This window comes from Schistocerca americana, chromosome 4 (genome assembly GCF_021461395.2).
Source record: "Schistocerca americana isolate TAMUIC-IGC-003095 chromosome 4, iqSchAmer2.1, whole genome shotgun sequence".
Classification (NCBI taxonomy): domain Eukaryota; kingdom Metazoa; phylum Arthropoda; class Insecta; order Orthoptera; family Acrididae; genus Schistocerca; species Schistocerca americana.
In genome coordinates, this window is record NC_060122.1 from 486,012,955 (window position 1) to 486,031,878 (window position 18,924).

At 44.7% G+C, this 18,924-nt stretch overlaps 1 protein-coding gene across 1 annotated transcript in view; it reads left to right on the forward strand.

The window, feature by feature from the left end:
- The first annotated feature begins 18,032 nt into the window (after window positions 1-18,032).
- The window catches only part of LOC124612774 (facilitated trehalose transporter Tret1-like), a 65,562-nt gene continuing 64,670 nt past the window's right edge, over window positions 18,033-18,924 (forward strand). The window contains exon 1 of the mRNA XM_047141169.1: window positions 18,033-18,129. Within this exon, the coding sequence (XP_046997125.1) occupies window positions 18,048-18,129 (82 nt within the window). The 5' untranslated portion in view covers window positions 18,033-18,047. The remainder of the gene's footprint in view (window positions 18,130-18,924) is intronic.

Sequence of the window (18,924 nt, forward strand, 5' to 3'; positions counted from 1 at the left end):
CGTTTCTACATGGGTACTCAATATCATATTGAACACAGACGCATATAAGTAACATTCCAATAAATAACAGTGAATATTCAACACATAGCAATGTAAATTTCCGCTACTACACCAATAAGTTAAGACGATAAAACTACCGTGATGACTACAAAATTAAATTGAAAAAAAAATTACAGAGAAATTTGCTTAATGTGAATATCTTCGCATCACCTGTGTTAGGTACAGATGTACTGCCTATCAGTGGCATATGAAAATTTACGCTGGACCTGTGCTCGAATCCAAATTTCCCCCATATCGCGAACAGTCGGCTTAACCACTTCGGCTGTCCGTGCGTGTCTCCGAGACTGATCCAAACTTCCATATGTCACACTGTCCGAATCTCAATACCACAGTCGCGTTACACTCATCACTTAATACTCACAACTTGACTCTGTATTCCCTCACCAGTGAGAACGATGCCGAGGCGGCCACAAGACGATAATATAACTCTAGGTTCCTTATATACTCGTTTTCAGTGATGCGGAAGTACAAAGTAAAGCAGGGAGCATTAAGTGTTGAATGTGGAGGACTGTGGTATCGGGATGCAGACAGTGTGACAAATGGAAGTTTGAATCAGTCGCGTAGACACGCAGGGACACCCGAAGTGGTTAAGCCGACCGCTCGAGATAAGGGGGCATTTGGGTTCGAGTCCTGGTCTAGCATAAATTTTCATATGCCACTAATAGGTAGTACACGTGTACCTAGCACAAGTGATGCCAAGATATTCACATTCAGCAAATTCATTTAGAAGTTTTTTTCAAATCTTTGCGAGTAGCGCATCTACCTTTGTCCACCACCAGCCCCTGTGCTCATGGATCTACGGCTGGCGAGCTATAGTTTCCTCCGGGGTGTAGTTTGTTGAATTCAATGTGAGCTGTGTGACTGCTCAAGTTACGTGCTAGAAAAATCAAAATTGCAATTTGACCACAGCTACTCAAAGGAGATAGGAAGCTAGACATCTTTGCTGATGGACAAACTTCTGGTTGGCACATAATTTTAATTTCCACTAAAGAACAAATTTCATTATTACGCAGTTACAAAATTGGAATAACAACATAAAATTTAACTCGGACCTTTGCCCTCTTAAGAGAATGTACAACTGACTTTAACCGTCTGCCATGAATTGATACAACAAACAATATTTTAAAGATAATAATTAGATGTGATTGCAAAAGGATCACAGACAGTCAGCACCATAAGCCCACTGTTAATTTCATTGCTTACGTAACCAAAATTTACGCAACATTAATGATTCACTTTGAGTTACTTATAAAAAGATCTCATCCGTCCCGGCGGACAAGCCGGATACTTAACTAAAGGAAGGGAGTATGACTTATACACGGTGGTACTCGGAACAAACGAGTAGAAAGCAACCGCCAAGCAATTTCGAATATTATTAGGCTGCAAACGAGGGCAGAAAACACGCCGAACACACACACGATCTCATCCTGCCCGCCAAGGCGACGAACCCCATCTGCCCCACATACCAGATCATTTCTGCAACAGCAAATAATTCACGCATCAGACAAATTCAACTCGTGATTCAGCTTTTTCAAGACCATGCAAGGCTTACTAACTACGTGACTACCTGTAACATAACTGACAACCAAACGGAGACATTTAACGAATAAAAGAACAATTAAAATTACACTGTCTTACAAAGGTCTGAACTTCATCTTAAAAGAAAGTCTAAAACCAAAACTGGGCGAAGAGCACACTAATTAACATACTCCATCAAATTAACATTGCAAGGAACCTTTAAAACAATCAGTAAACAACGCTTGGAAGCCTTAGACTTCGTAAGTTCAGTATAACACTCTCTTATTCAGGACCATCCGTAGCTGATCTCCGCCATATACAATATGCCACCATAAGTTTCACAAATCTTCACAGGTTACCAGCAGCATATGAATCATACGTAACTTAATGCTTCCGGTTACGCTATGAGAAGATGTCCAGCCTGAGATGACGGACCCGCCACAGTTGCACAAGCAAAAGCGTCGACTAATCAGCACCGTACACCTTGCACGCGGCAAAACGGCGAGGAAGGCTGGACCCAGGCACGGCGGATAGAGACGAGGGCCTGCCTTCAAAACCATGTTGCCTCGTTGAGCGCCGACCAGCGAGAGAGCTCGGCCACACGCCAAGCCGGAAAACCAAAGGTTGAACAGTCAGAGATACAATACCAGAAGAGTGTCGATATCAGCGACTCAAGTGGAGCATAACAAGCGCCGGTCGCCACGGCTCACTATGGACAAAGAGTACCTAAGTCCCATGTAACATATTAACCGTAGTCTATTTTCTTTCCTGAATTACACTGCACAACAGAATTAAGTGATTACTTTTTCGAAAATCTGTATTGTCTCCCACTCCAACGCATAAGTTTGAAATTTGGCTCAAAGGTGCCTACAGCCTTTCTCTGTAGCGCTGCAAAAGCGTGGCGCCCTGCAACGTCACCCTCGGGTTCGACGACGCTTCAAGCAGAAAGGTGTCGATACATGCAGAAAAAATGCCAGATCTCAGAAGTTCATGTGATGTGTACAATGGATTAATGGTGTAATATTGATACCAAATTTCCGCCCAGTTCTGTACAATGCGACCCACCGTGGACGCGTCACACGATAGGAAGGTTCCCACAGCCTCTCTTACAAATCACACTTTCGTTAGACACCTCTGCGATGGAGGTCAGAACCGCGACGCCCAGCATTAAAATCATGCGATTTTCTTATGGGTGCCCGAGGAAAACATTTCAGACACACCACCGCTCAGAATCGAGACGAAAAGGCCTCAAGCTGTGGCATAAATGGCGTCTATAAAATAACCGGACGTTTCAGATCTTCTCTATGGACATTGTGGGGCTGAATCCCCATTGAATGTGATAGCACCCCCACTGCAGTGCAGCGCTACCGCTATTTTTGCTTGCTGTACAGGTTGGAACCACTAGGGACCGTTGAAAACCATTCGACGAAATTTCAATGAAATCGGAAGCAGCAAATGGTCCTTATGGTTTCTCAGTCCTCCTGTTTCATGCTCTCTCAGCATAATCGCGCTGATGTGCGACATTAACACACGTGTGAACAAAACATCAAAAGTTCTCTTTAACACCACCCACTTTGGCAAAAGCGTGCCCGCCCACAATTCTTGAGAATATTAAAAATGTCGCTTTGTAGAGAAAACTTGCGAAGTAGCCCAAGCGCCTGCACGTAGGCAACATCTTGGCACATTTCTGAGGCCAGTTGCCTGCCTGTAGGTTCTCTCTGCAAAGAGAGATTTTTAAAATTCTCAACACACGTGGGGAGGTGCGGTTTTGCCAACTGGGTGGTCTTATAGGGACCCTTTGCCACTTTGTTCATGCAAGTTTCAATGTCACATCCCTCCACAATCGTGACAAAGGAAGGTGTGAAACAGGAGCACTGAAAAACCATAATCACTCTTAGCTGCTTCGGATCACGTTCAAATTTCGTCGAATGATTTGAAAAGGTCCATAGTGGTTCCACCATCTACGCTAAGCAAATATTATGGTCGAACTGCACTCCAAAGGGGTGACATCGGATTCAATGGTGTTGCAGCCGCGCAATGTTCATCGAGAAGGGTTGAATGGCCCAGCAGATGTCAACAGTGCCAAAGGTTGTTAAGAGTGTCGTCCTTTACCCCATCGCACTGCAAACTGTCACTTTAAACAGCGAAATACGTGGGGATCAACGTCACGAGGAAAGGAGTGGTTTAATTGACGCCTTTTATGCCAACACCTGAGGCCTCATCGTTTAGATTCTGAGCGGCCGAGTGTCTGAAATGTTTTCTGTGGTCCACTATAAGAAAACCGCGTAATTTCAATGCTAGGTGTCGCGATTATGACCTCCGTCACATATGGGTGAAAAGAAGGAGTGAAATGTTGGTAAGAGCGGCTGTGACTACCTTCCTATCGTGTGACACGCCCACGGTGGCATTGTGCAGAACTGTTGTGAAATTTGGTGCCCGAGGTCCACGAGTAAGACATGCCGTGGCGCGTACGTCGCAGCAAGCGACACTGCAGGTCTTACGAATGCCAGCAGCCGCCTCTGGCGGGGAGCGAGTAACTATTTCAGATGAGTTTAATTTACTCTTGACTGCGTGTTTAAATACATGAAATTTCTAGATATCACACGACAAAATTAAGACCTTTAGTGGCTACCTTTCCAATTAAATACTAATTTCCCGTGTGCACTGCAGGGAAATGGGCTTTCGCGAAGTGTGGCGAACAAGTCAACTAGTGTAACGTCACAAGTTTGTTACAGGGTCCACATACCTCAGTGGTCCTGTTCTCTGCCAATGTGACATCATCAACCCACTTTACACGTCAGATGAACTTCTGACCTCTTGGCCCTTTTTCCGCATGTGTCGACATCTTATTGTATGAAGCGTCGGTGAGTCCGAAGGTGAAGTTGCAAGGCGCCACGTATTTGCATCATTATAGAGATAATGTACCCGTGGTCTAGGGGTAGCGTCTTTGATTCATAATCAAAACGTCTTTGCAAAAATTCTGAGAAATCACAATGGCACTTTTAGTTATGAATTGAACAAGTTATATACTGGTTCTTTTCGGAATGTGAAGTTACCTTTCAAGGATAGGATTCGCTAATGAAATTTCTATACAAAGTTTAAGATGGTTGTTGACTTGGCAGAATGGCTGAGAGGCGCGCCTACTCAACTTGAATAATTATCCTTTAGAATGTTGCTAGGTACGGTCGAGGCTGTCACCTGTGAAATGCAGTGAAGTGGACTGTTGAGGGGGAAATATGGGGCTCGCAATAGCTGTAGCGCACAATACTGTAAGCTGCAATGACCGCTGTCTGCGCCGCTCGCTGCTGACAAATAAGATAACTCTCGTTCTATCTGGATTGACCTTCGCCAATTAAACTCTCCCTATGCCATGATGAAGTCAAGGATTTCTATTCGCCCCTAGTCTAACTATTGGCGTGGTACACTGGTCAGATAACCAGTCCACCGCAATGCCACTCAAAATTCGCTCACAGGCATTTAACTATAACTCTGTCTGTTCACACCGCACAATAAGTGTGTCGGCCAGCACAGTGAACAATGCTTAATCACAAGGACTCAATATAGAGTAGCACTTCGATTCGCTCTCGACAGAGGTGCTCTCCCAGTGAGGTACTGAGGAGAGACTTGTTCCTCACTCCAAGAGTGACAACGGAACCGCGCCTCTCCACACCAGACGTGAAGCGGTATATCTTTCGGTCTCTTCCATTATTCCTTCAGCTCAAGGTGTCAGAAATATCGTCTGCCAATCAGCATTGCTCTTATTAAATGGGAGAATGACGTTTTGTTTAAGGTGAACAATCCAGAAACCTGTAGCATTGGCGTTTTACGTTTGCTGTCTCCCTGTGAAAACCTATGAAACTGCATGCTATGTGTAAAGAATGCATAGGCTGGCCACTCCCACACAATGTTGCGGAATTTGCTTTTAAGCCAAACATGGGGTCATTCCCCCTTTCACTCGGGCCCATGCTGTCCGCTACATGGACCGTCACCGGCAGACATAGGCTGGGTCGTCCTCTGAAGGGACCGGTGTCCCATGGTGTGGATTCTCTTCTGAACTAGAAGCTTCTGTGACCGTCGTGTCTGGAATGTATGTGTGTATGCCAGCCTCGAGTATTTCAACCACGGTGTGTTTACTTGTTAATTGCATATCATTTACATGAATTCATACAACATTGACTTTATCTTATCGAGTTTGGGTTCGAATGAAGCGTCTTGATGTTCGGAATATGATTGTGAGGGCGGAATATGTAAGCAATGAAGGTCAGGAGACCACGATGTCTTACAACCTAAACATTTCATTAAGCTCTTACCTCACAAAAACCTTTATCACGCGAACTCCTTCAATACAGCATGCATCAATACTGCCAGCCAAATAAAACATTCTAACTACTAAACCCACTAACTACTTATAGGCGTGTGGTCAGCAAAGGATAGATTTTGCTGCAAACCAAATAATCTATTTTTTACCTTAATACTGTGACATCCAGATCAGACAGAAACATAAATCGTCATTGACATCTAGAACACAGGTATATAATCATGACTAATATTCAATCTCCAGGTCGAACATGTGCAGATCATTAGCCTACGCTAATGCTTCAGACCTCTACCCTCCATGAATGCTAACTTCTCACATTTAACACCCATCACTGCTGGCAGTTCATCTGCAACTGCCAACAGTACTTCCATCACTGCTGGCGACTATCTTCCAACTGCCCAACACTACTTGCAATTAACTTCCAACAACGAGTCTGACCAGCCACAGATTCTCTTAGAAAGAAAGTGCAGTCAGAGATCTAATACAAAGCGCTACACAGCGCTGCCAATACAGAAGCAGCCCACTTACAAAAATCTCCGATCGGTTGGGAGTCTAACGTGATACTCTTCGGTTAGCAGTCCTTCGCGCAGACCGCGCAGCTACCTGAGTGCACCAGAGGAAGATTTTAGGCGCCTTCGAGCCAAAATTGGAACTTAAGCTTTGGAAAGGGAGAGAATTACAGAGTTTTGAAAACTGATCCTTTAATCCTGTTGCGCAGTGCATTTAAAGTTCTCGTTCATGATTTGCGTACTTTATGGGCTTGACCCATACCTGTGGTGTCTATTTATCGTACCAACCAGTCAGTGAAGACCAGGGAGAAGTTTAAGCAGGGTTTATACTTAATTTAGTGAGGTTTCGTTGTGAGTATGCATCTACATTAGTAAACCACCGCCCCGCTTGCTCATGTATTCACGGTTAGCAAGTGAATGATTTCTCATCACTTAAGCCATTGCTAGTCCCGGGGAAGCCATTTTTCTCCATAGAGATCAATACGTTTATATTGTAGAGACTGATGATTTGCAAGGTACTGAGCGGAAACAGGAGTCAACAGTCTAGGAAAACCTAGACGCCTTCCTTTCCCTGATAGCTAGCCTTCATTATACAGTACATTTAAGGCTGAGTATGCTAATGAACTACATGATGTCCAAATTACATATTCTTGGCCAGGTTGCGCAGTTTTTGAGAGCCTTTTGATGTAGATACACATTTTGATATGTGCGTCACTTACCATCCAGTTCATTCGCCCTTTGCTCAGCTTGCCGCACATAGCTCGTCGCACATGCGGTTGCCCGTTGTTTAAGTGTGCGAACATGAGCGTGATGTAAGGATTAGAGTCAGTCACTGGTAACCAATTATAAGGCCAATTGTGCAAGGAATGTACGTGTTCCAAACTGTTACTGTCTAGTCCTTGATCTTCAGAAAGAATATCGATTACAAATGAAACAGAAATCCCGATGTCCAGACAAATGATTTCTCATCACTTAAGCCATTGCTAGTCCCGGGGAAACCATTTTTCTCCCTAGAGATCAATACGTTTACTTTGTAGAGACCGATGATTTGCAAGGTACTGAGTGGAAACAGTAATCAACTGTCTAGGAAAACCTAGACGCCTTCCCTTCCCTGATAACCAGCCTTCAGTTGAATTTTGCCTTGTGTTATTAACTGTTATTCCTATTACATATTGTGCTGATTAATGAAGTGGCATTAAATTTTGCACTTCAAAATGCTGCAGTTTTATAGTACGACCTGGTAATAAGTTCATCCAATCTTACGACCTCCCCTTGGAAAGCTTGTCACGAAAGAGAAACAAAACCGTAATACACCCCTCCCCCGTTTCAGACAGAGTACTTCACAAAACGAAAACTCGTAGTATTCTGTGCCTACAGACATCAGCGAATCACAGTTTTGGAAACGGTCAGCTCACACCAATAGCTGGGTATAACACCTTATAGGGATATGAAATTGAATGGAACGATCACATTACCTCAGTCGTAGGTAAAAAAAAAAAAAAAAAGAAAAAAAAAGCTGGTGACAGAATTCGATTCAATCTACATTATGCTCCGGAAGCAACCTAATGGTGCTTGGTGAGGGTACTTCACGTGCCACTAACTGATCTCTCGTACCCTGTTCCACTCGTGAGTGGAAAGAATAACAGTCGGTAAGCCTCTGTATTGGCTCTAATTTCTCGAATTTCCTAGTCGTGGTTATTACGTGAGATGTATGTGGGAGACAGTAATCTGCTGTCGACTCTTCCCGGAAATGCTTTCGAATCTTCAATCGTAAACCTCTTCGTGATGCAGAACATTATCTTGTAACGTCTGCCAATGAAGTATGTTGAGCATATCGGTAACGCCGACTAAACGATCCCATGACGAAACGCAGAACTCTTCGTCGAATCTTCTCTCTCTCTTCTATTAGTCCTACCTGGTAAGGCTCCTATATTGATGAACAATACCCACGAATCGGTCGAACAAGTGCTTTATAAGCTACTTCCTTCGTGGATGGGTTAAATTTTCTTAGGATTCTTCCTATGAATCTCAAACTGGCATCTGCTTTTCCCACTGCTTGTTTTGTGTGATCATTCCAGTTAACGTCGCTCTGGCAGTTACTCCTGTTTCTACCAGTTTCTTGTCAATAGTGTAGTTGTACAGTAGTGACTTTCTTTTTCAGTGTACAGGTATGCACAATACTTTCCATTTATTTATGTTCAGGGATAACTGCCAGAGTCTGCACCATTCATCAATCCTCTGAAGGTCATTTTGAAAGTCGATCCTATCTTCTAGTATTGCTGCTTCCTTGTAGACAACCGCATCGTCTGCGAACACTCTTAAAGAGATTTCGACGCTTTCTACTACATAATTTATATACATTGTAAATAGTAACGGCCGGCCGCTGTGTCCGAGCGGTTCTAGGCGCTTCAGTCCGGAACTGCGCTGCTGCTACGGTCGCAGGTTCGAATCCTGCCTAGGATGTGTGTGATGTCGTTAGGTATAAGTAATTCTAAGTCTAGGGGACTGATGACCTCAGATGTTAAGTCCCATAGTGCTTAGAGCCATTTAGATAGTAACGGTCCTGTCACCCCTTTGGGGTACTCCGCAAATTATCTTTACATCTGACGATTTTGTTCTGTGTTAGCGACGACCTGAATTCCATCTGCTAGAAAATCCTGAATCCAGTCGCAAATCTGGTCCGATACTCGATAAGCAAGTGCTTTTTTTTCACTAAACGTGAGTGCTGGACGGTGTCAAATGGCTGCCTGAAGTCAAGGAACACGGTATCAACCTGAGCGCCGTTGTCTACTGCTCTGCGGATCTCATGGAGGAACAGAGCGAGATGATTTTCGGAGGATCTCTGTTTTCCGTTTGTTATCAGAGAGAAGATTTTAGTTCTCCAAAACGTCATAACTCTTGAGCATAAAAGATATTCCATAATTCTAAAATAGATTAACGTCAACGATGTAGGTCTATAATAATATGCACCTGTTGTACGGCCCTTCTTGAACACGGGAATGACCTGCGCTTTTTTCCAGTCGCTGGGTACCCTTCGTTGCTCCAGCGATCTGCGACAAACTGCTGGCAAAAGGGGAGCATCTTCTTTCGCATAATCTTAGTAGAATCTTATAGGTATCTCATCGTATCGTAATGCATTTCCACAACCAAGCTATTGTAGTTGTGTTTCTATTTCAGGATCGGTTATCTCAATATCTGCCATTTCAACGTTCGAAAGATGATTGAAAAGAGGGACTGTGTTGCGATCTTCCACGGTGAAATTATTTCGGAAGGCCTAATTCATTATTTTGGCCATCTCTCTGCTATCTTCTGTTATGGTGACATGCAAGAACGTTGCTCAACTGTGTGGGAGCCGTAAAAAATAGGGCTAATAGGGAATATTGAACGTATATAGAGAGGGACAGCAACAATGGTCACAGGTTTGTTTGACCCTTGGGAGAGTGTCGCAGACATGCTGAACAAACTGATCTGCCAAACACTTGAAGATATATGCACGCTATCCCGAAAAAGCCTACTTTCAACGATTCAAGAAGCGGCTTTAAATGATGATTGTAGGAATATACTAATCCCTACGTATCGCTTCGTAGCGATCGTCAAGATAAGACTAATCACACCGCGCACAGACTCATTAAAACACACATTCTTCCTGTGCTCCATACGTGAATGGAACGAGAACAGATCCTAATAACTGGTATAATTGGTGCCGTGGGACGCGCTCCCTGCCATGCACTCCCCTGTGGTGTGCAAAGTATGGCTATAAATGAAGATGTAGACCTCCTCCATATGATAGACAGCAGTTACGGCCATACGCTTGTGCTTATCCAACATATCGGGACACAGATAGCAAGGCTGCAAGGGCAACACCAGTCAACACTTGGAGAATGCAAAATATCCCTTTGACTTAGTCGCGATGCTCGAAGGTACACGTCAACTGAATGCTCCAAAAACAAACAAACAAACAAAAATAGTGGTTAAAGTCGTCAGAGATGGAGCAAACTAACTCGAATTGGAGGCCAATCCATGTGGCGCAGTTGTAAGAGAATGTTCTCGTATTCGGTTCGAATCCATGTTCTGCCACCCAGATTTAGGTATTCCATTATTTTCGTAAATAGTTTGGCAACACTCACCATATTTGAACATGTTAAAAATGTACCTGTCCGAAACTTCGCGACACATTCCGCCTTGCAGCTTCTCTGGCTGTTAGAGGCAGGCAAACACTACTTGAAGGGTGTCGAAGGGGTTGCCGGAACTTCAGGCGCTAGGGCAGCTACGAGGTTTAATACGCGTCGAAGTTTCAGACAGGTACATTTTTAGCATGATCGTTAAGATGCGTCGGTGGTACACAGGGTGTTGCCTAACTGGTGGAAGCGGAGGTGTCTTAGTGGGACCCTTTTCCATTTTATTCACGCACATGTTAATGTCGCATTCGTCCCAGGAGGGCGCGAAAAAACAGGAATGAAAATGCGTGACTAACTTTATCTGCCACGGATCACGTGCAAATTCCGTCGAGAGGCTCCATCCTGTACACCGACCAAGAACTTCAGTCGTGCTGTCCTCCAAAGGTGTCAGATCACGTTTAATGGAGATGAGCCCCACAACATCTTTGCAGAAGGATTGAAACGTCCGATGGAATCAGCAATATCAAACGTTGTCAAGATCGTCTTCTTGTTGCTCATTGCGCTGTGAACTGCTGTTTTCTACCGCGAAATGTGTGGCCATCAACGACCCAGGGAAAGTAGTGGTTTCGTTGACACCTTTTATCGCATCGCCTGAGACCTTTTCGCGCCTTTGGTGAGCGGCGGTGCGCCAGAAACGTTTTCCTCGGCCACTCGTAAAAAAAACGGGTGATTTCAGCGCTGTTTGTGGCGGTTCTAACCTCCATCGCAGGGGCGGCGAGAGAAGGGGTGAAATGTGGACTATGACGAACTTCCCGTCGGATAACACATCCACGGACGCTCTGCGCATACTTGTGGTGATGTATGGTGCCAATGCGACGTCATTAGCCCACCTTACACGTCACATCAACTTCACCGCTGTTGCCTTTCTGTCAAATGTGCCGACATCTTGCTGTCGGAGTGTCGTCGAGTCCGAGGGTTAAGGCGCCACTCTTCTGCACTATTAGAGAGGACGTTTGTATGCACCTCTGAGCCAAATGTCAAACCTGTGCCTCGCAACGGGATACAATTAGGGCGTTTCAAAAAACTGATCCTTTAATTCTGTTCCGCAGTGTAGATAACGGTGTTCGCACTATGAGAATTGATTTACAGAAACATTGTATGATTGATGTACGTTAAAACATATTTGGGGTAGTGGCTAGCAAACCGGACTCGCATACGGGAGTACGACGGTTCAATCCCGCGTCTGGCCATCCTGATTTAAGTTTTAGGTGATTTCCCGAAATCGATCCAGGCAAATGCCGGAATGGTTCCTTTGAAGGGGCACGGCCGACTTCCTTCTCCACCCTTCCGTAAACCGATGAGACCCATGACTTCGCTGTATGGTCTCCTCCCCCAAAACAACCCAACCCAACCCAATATATTTGGGCATTGACAATCTATGCCGGGAAAAGTTGACTTTTCCTGTTTCTAACTCTACAGAACACATGCGGTCCAAATTCACTCGCCGCAAACCGCCGCAGCTTGCCGCGGAAGCTAAGCTTGCAAGAAATAGACAGCGTGGTTGTCTCCCGTGACACTGACGTCATCCGAGGAAATAGCGCTCCCGCTCTGACTCGTGCTTTGGTTTCTCCTTGAGGTCGAAGTAGTAAGCTATTTTTGAAGGCAAATGTACGAGACGACTAAGGCCTCTAGTAGTGCTAACAGCAATAGCGTATCTGTTTCGTCGGTTGCCGACTCAAAGCAGTCACTGAATGCCGTATGGAATAAGAATCAAGTGGGACAAAAAACTGCTCGTAGAGATCGTGGTAACAAAACAGACGAATTTTCAAAACAGACTCCGACTTGGATTCACTGGCACAGCTGGTTAGGAGCTTCTCAGAAACGTATAGATATTGTACTTTTAAGCGACAATGTTAAGAGAAACGGTAGTTCATAATATACGAAGTACCATGATTTTTAAATGTAAAAATGTTCTGTTTCTTGTTTTCTAAACACGTAAGTTCTAGGACTTACTTAGTTGTTTGTTTTTACTTGTCCTATGTAGTACTGGTTACTGTTGTTGTTAGTCATTAATAAGTATACAGAGTGTAGCGTGTATAAGTGCAGTTTTTTTTTATATGTTGTACCTTAATATGTACACACGTCAGTATGTTGGTTTTTTCTTCCCTGTGTCAGACAGTTCCTACAAAACCGCTACAAACTTTACGACGTGATGTTTTCTCACTGCCATAGCTGCGTGACTAAGTGGACTACACCCGTCAGTACAGAGTAACAGTTTTCCGTCTCATTTTAATATTTGACCTCCTGGCCAGGGGAAAATAAGCATTAATGGCTTGCTCTTGCTACATGTACTGGATCTATTAATCAGTCTAAAAAGATATTTAAAATTTCAGGAAGCATTCTGTAATTGGAGGAAAGCGGCGATCGGTATAAAATACAAAAAATCAAATCATGTTTTCAGATTTTTAGTCGTTAGCAACCTGTTTCGGCCCTTTTCTCAGACAACCTTCAGGCTTTTCCCCGCCATTATGGCTCCGTCTGCCGCCACCAGCAGCCATAATCGTGAGGAAAGGCCTGAAAATGCTCTTGGAAAGGGTCGATACCTGTTTCTAACGAATAAAAATCTGAAAACGCGATCGATACTGCGGTTATTTGATTTTTAAAAAGTTTATACTCCTAATAGCTATAATTATTAGCCCGTAAATGAAGTAGATACTGATGTAATGTTGTTCACTACACTGTCTCGGTCACCAGTAGAAACATCCGCGCTTATGCCCCTTACACCCTCTAATTCAGATTGATACTTGATTTCAAAAGACATATCACGAGAACAAAAGTAACGACTGTGACTTGACTTATCTCAATATCCGGCTCTGGTGAGAAGCACTAGCTTATTCCGGGACTCATTCTTAGATTGTCCGCCCCAGTAGCTGACTGGTCACCGTGACGGATTGTCAATCCTCTGGGCCCGGGTGCGATTCCCGGGTGGGTCGTGGAATTTTCTCCTCCCAGGGACTGGGTGTTGTGTTGCCCTCATCATCATCCTATCATTCTCATCGACTGCATCTCGCCGAAGTGGTGTCACATTGAAAGCCCGGCACCCGGCGAACGGTCTGCACGACGGGTGGCCCTAGCCATACGATTAAATAAATAAAATAAATTGTTAGATTCTCGTAAAAAATTGGTTTGAGCATCACAGTGCGCTACAAGAGATGTTCCTATGAAGGAAAGGGGAACCTACAGTTAAATGTGGACTCCGAACTATGATGCAACTCGGAATTTTTCACATCAACTAACAGTGTCATATTTGTAAGAAATGAAGACAGGTAAAAATTCTGTAACTGACCAGGGACTAGCACTCTACGCTAATCCACCGAGACCTACATCATGCCGGCCGCGGTGGTCTCGCGGTTCTAGGCACTCAGTCCGGAGCCGCGCGACTGCTACGGTCGCAGATTCGAATCCTGCCTCGGGCATGGATGTGTGTGATGTCCTTAGGTTAGTTAGGTTTAAGTAGTTCTAAGTTCTAGGGGACTGATGACCACAGATGTTAAGTCCCATAGTGCTCAGAGCCATTTGAACCATTTGAACCTACATCATCTTTTATGTAGCTAAGAAACTCTTAAAATGATTATTTTGACACTCGAAAGAAGGTAATGTTTTCGCCTTTTCCTAACCTATCTTTTTTCTTTAGTGTAGGAGAACAGTGGACCACTTAAGCCATAATTAGTATAAAATATTTGTTGTTGTTTTGACATAAGATATAAATGCTTAAAGCCTCCACTTCAACGTTTTTTGGTGTAAATAACGGAAAAAGTTACAACCCAAAAGACACACAGCTAGATAATATTTTCTGAAACAATTCGAGACGTTAAAAAAAGTGTCGGTAAATATGGACCATACAATAAAACACAGACCGAACGAGGTGGCGCAGTGGTTAGCACACTGAACTCACATTCGGGAGGACAAAGGTTCAAACCCGCGCCCGACAATCCCGATTTGGGTTTTCTGTGATCTCTTTAAATCGTTTAAGGCTTGTGCCCCGTCTCTAATGGCCTCGTTGTCGACGAGACGTTAAAGACTAGTCTCCTCTTCCAACAAAACATAGGTTTTTTAAATAAATATGTTTTGTGGTTCACAAACGAATTAATCTGTTTATAATCATAAACGTAAGATAAAAAAAAAACAGTTGGTTAAAAAACCTTTCAACGTTTGCTCGATTCAGCTCGGTACAACACATTGGACTTGTGGACTGAAGTTTTCGTAAGACTGTTCTGGTTGCTTCTTCATAAGGTTTTGATAGAAATCTTTACCTGCCAATTTCTTTTCTCTCTTAAATTTGTGAGGTCTTACTACACTTTCTTACAAATCGTGATTCAACTTTTGAAAACTCAATCTTACATAGCAGCGCTAACCTGGAATCTAAATCTCTCACTTGCGCTAGGGATATTTCTTCCCTAATGTTCTTTAAATGTTGTTTTGAAAAAAAAACATCTGAGGTGTCATAGATGTCTACTGATTCTGTACAATGATTTTAATCTCCTTTTCTGTTTAATTCTATCAACTAAACCCCTTCCGAAGCCGCCTGTTTCACTGCAGTCTTCGATCACTCACCGCGACGCTCGCTGGTAGGCTTCAGACTTGGTACCTCACATGAGAGCCTGCGCACTATGGAACAGGCGAACTCCATATTCCTAGATTTCCATAAATAATTTGAAATGGTACCACATTGCCAACTGATAACGAAGATACAAGCATACGGAATAGGTTCCCAGGTATGTGAATGGTTCGAAGACTCCTTAGCTTAACAGAATCCAGTATGTTTTCCTCGACGGTAAGTGTTCGTCAGAGACAAGGGTATCATCAGGAGAGCTCCAGGGAAGTGTGACAGGACCACTGTTATTTTCTATTTACATTAAATGATCTTGCGGACAGGATGCAGCTGCGGTTGTTTGGTGGTGATTTTGTGGTGTACGGGAAGGAGTCTTCGTGGAGTGACTGTTGGAGGACACAAGGTAACTTAGACGAAATTTCTAGTTGGGGTGGGGCATGGTAGTTATCTCTAAATGTGTAAAAATGTAAGTTAATGCCGATGAGTAAGAAAAACAAACCTATAATTTTCTAGTACAGCACTAGTAGTGTGCCGCTTGACGCAATGACGCCGAATATCTATGCGTAACGTATCAAAGCAATAAGAAATGGAATGGGCACGTATGGTTTGTAGTAGGGAAGGCGAATGGTCGGCTGAGGTTTATTGGGAGAATTTTTAGGAAAGGTGGTTCATTTTCAAATGAGACCGCATATACACTACTGGCCATTAAAATTACTACACCAAAAAGAAATGCAGATGATAAACGGGTATTCATTGGACAGATATACTAGAACTGACATGTGATTACATTTTCACTCAATTTGGGTGCATAGATCCTGAGAAATCAGTACCCAGAACAACCACCTCTGGCCGTAATAACGGCCTTGATACGATTGGCCATTGAGTCAAACAGAGCTTGAATAGCGTGTACAAGCACAGCTGCCCATGCAGCTTCAACACGATACCACAGTTTATCAAGAGTACTGACTGGCGTATTGTGACGAGCCAGTTGCTCGGCCACCATTGACCAGACGTTTTCAATTGGTGAGAGATCTTGAGAATGTGCTGGCTAGGGCAGCAGTCGAACATTTTCTGTCTCCAGAAAGGCCCGTACAGGACCTGCAACATGCGGTCGTGCATTATCCTGCTGAAATGTAGGGTTTCGCAGGGATCGAATGAAGGGTAGTTCCACGGGTCGTAACACATCTGAAATGTAACGTCCATTGTTCAAAGTGCCTTCAATGCAAACGAGAGGTGACCGAGACGTGTAACCAATGGCACCCCATACCATCACGCCGGGTGATACGCCTGTATGGCGATGACGAATACACGCTCTGTTGACTCAGTGAATGACACGTGGCTGCACGATCCGTTATAGCCATGCGGGTAAGATGCCTGTCGTCTCGACTGCTAGTGATACGAGGCCGTTGGTATCCATCACAGCGTTTCGTGTTATCCTCCTGAACCCACCGATTCCATATTCTGCTAACAGTCATTGAATCTCGACCAACGCGAGCAGCAATGTCGCGATACGATAAGCCGCAATCGCGATAGGCTACAATCCGACCTTTATCAAAGTCGGAAACGTGATGGTACGCATTTCTCCTCCTCACACGAGGCATCACCACAACATTTCACCAGGCAACGCCGGTCAACTGCTGTTTGTGCATGAGAAATCGGTTGGAAACTTTCCTCATGTCAGCGCGTTGTAGGTGTCGCCACAGGCGCCAACCTTGTGTGAATGCTCTGAAAAGCTAATCATTTGCATATCACAGCATCTTCTTCCTGTCGGTTAAATTTCACGCCTGTAGGGCGTCATCTTCGTGGTGTAGCAATTTTAATGGCCAGTAGTGTACGACACTAGTGCGATCCATTGGTGAGTACTGTTCGAGTGTCTGGGATCCATACCAGGTCGGATTAATGGAAGACATCGAATCCATTCGGAGGCAAGGTAGGTTCGAACAACAAGCAAGTATTACAGAGATGCTTCGGGAAATCAAATGGGAATCACATGGAGGGAAGGCGACGTTCTTTTCGAAAATCGGCATTTGAAGCTGACTGCAGAACAGTTCTACTTCAGCCAACGTACATTTTGCGTAAGGGCCATGAAGATAAGATTAGAGAGATTAGGGCTCGTACGGAAACATAGAGACAGTCCTTTGTTCCTCTCGTCCGCCCACGGTAGCTGAATGGTCAGCGTGACGGATTGACAGTCCTCTGGGCCCGGGTTCGATTCCCGGCTGGGTCGGGGAATTTTCTCCGCCCAGGGACTGGGTGTTGTGCTGTCATCATCATCATATCATCCTCATCGACTGCAGATCGCCGAAGTGGCGTCAAATTGAAAGAACGGCCTGCCCGATGGGGAGCCCTAGTCATACGGTTAAATAAATAAATTTCACTCTCTCTGTATTGCCGAATGGTTTAGGAAAGGAAATGACTAGTGCTTGTACTGGGTGCCTTGCGCCGTATACTTGTAGATGCAGATGGTCGCGCTCGGGTAATAGCCGCCTTCTCGCAGCGCCTTTGGACTAGCGCACGTCGCCAGGCAACAAACGACCCACAGACATTGTTCCTCTGGAAACTCTGAATTCACGCGCTGTATCAAAATTCCAGCCTACAAGAACGTATGTTATTCGGCAAAGGACTCATCACATTCTCTACTTTGAATGTGCTCCAAATGCTCGACATAAAACTGTTTGAAATACGCAGGTGGCACCATTTTCGCAAGGAATGCTGTTATCGTGGCAGTCATATGTTTTGCAGAGCTCTTTCCGGATCGGACCAGCTGTGAGGCGATATCTGTGGGCAGGCTGGCCACGGTCGACTCACACTCCGCCCCGCGGTGACGACACGTATCCGAGGCTAGTAGCGGCAGATAAGGCGAGCACGCAATGTAGGCCTTCCAGTCGCACAGCGGGCTCGTCACCGGCGCCATGGGGCAACCTCAGCACCAGGAGCAGCAGCAGGGGCCGCGCACCGGGTCCCGACGGCTGCAGTATGCCGCCGCCTTCTCAGGTACGCCTCACCACATACCTAATCGCCGCTTTGCTTGCAAAGGTGGCTCGTATTAATTATTGCAGAAGATAGGATTAATTACTGAACTAGTGGCACATGTTGCTGATAAAGTCGTCACTCCCCGAATTACGCGCACAGTATATCGCAGATCCCTAGAACGAAACAACTGCACTATTCGATCAAAAGTATCTGAACACTTATTTGTGGATATTATTATGGGGTTATTCCACCCTCACCTCCTGAGGCAACTGAACGTCTGTGGAGGAATAACTGCCCCCTCTTCCTCAAGAGCTGAAACCAGAGAAGGTAATTGTTGTGTTGGCAGAAGAACCAACACCGTGTTACTAGTGGAGGCCGAAATGCACGCGTTTAGCTCACGCAGGCTGGCGTGAGGAGGGAAGGACTATACTGACGTGAGGTCTGGAACATGACAAGAAATTAGAATTCAGAAAGCGGACGTAATTAGTTTGATACTTAACTTTAATCCATTAATGATGAACGTCGCTCTTGACGGTACATGATTCACAATATTATCTGTTCAGATTATAGCAACTGAATATGGCGCCTTGCAAGGTCGTAGCAAATGACGTAGCTGAAGGCTAAGCTAAACTGTAGTCTCTGCAAATGAGAGTGTATGTAGACAGTGAACCATCGCTAGCAAAGTCGGCTGTACAAATGGGGCGAGTGCTAGGGAGTCTCTCTAGACTAGACCTGCCGTGTGGCGGCGCTCGGTCTGCAATCACTGATAGTGGCGACACGCCGGTCCGACGTATACTAGCGGACCGCGGCCGATTT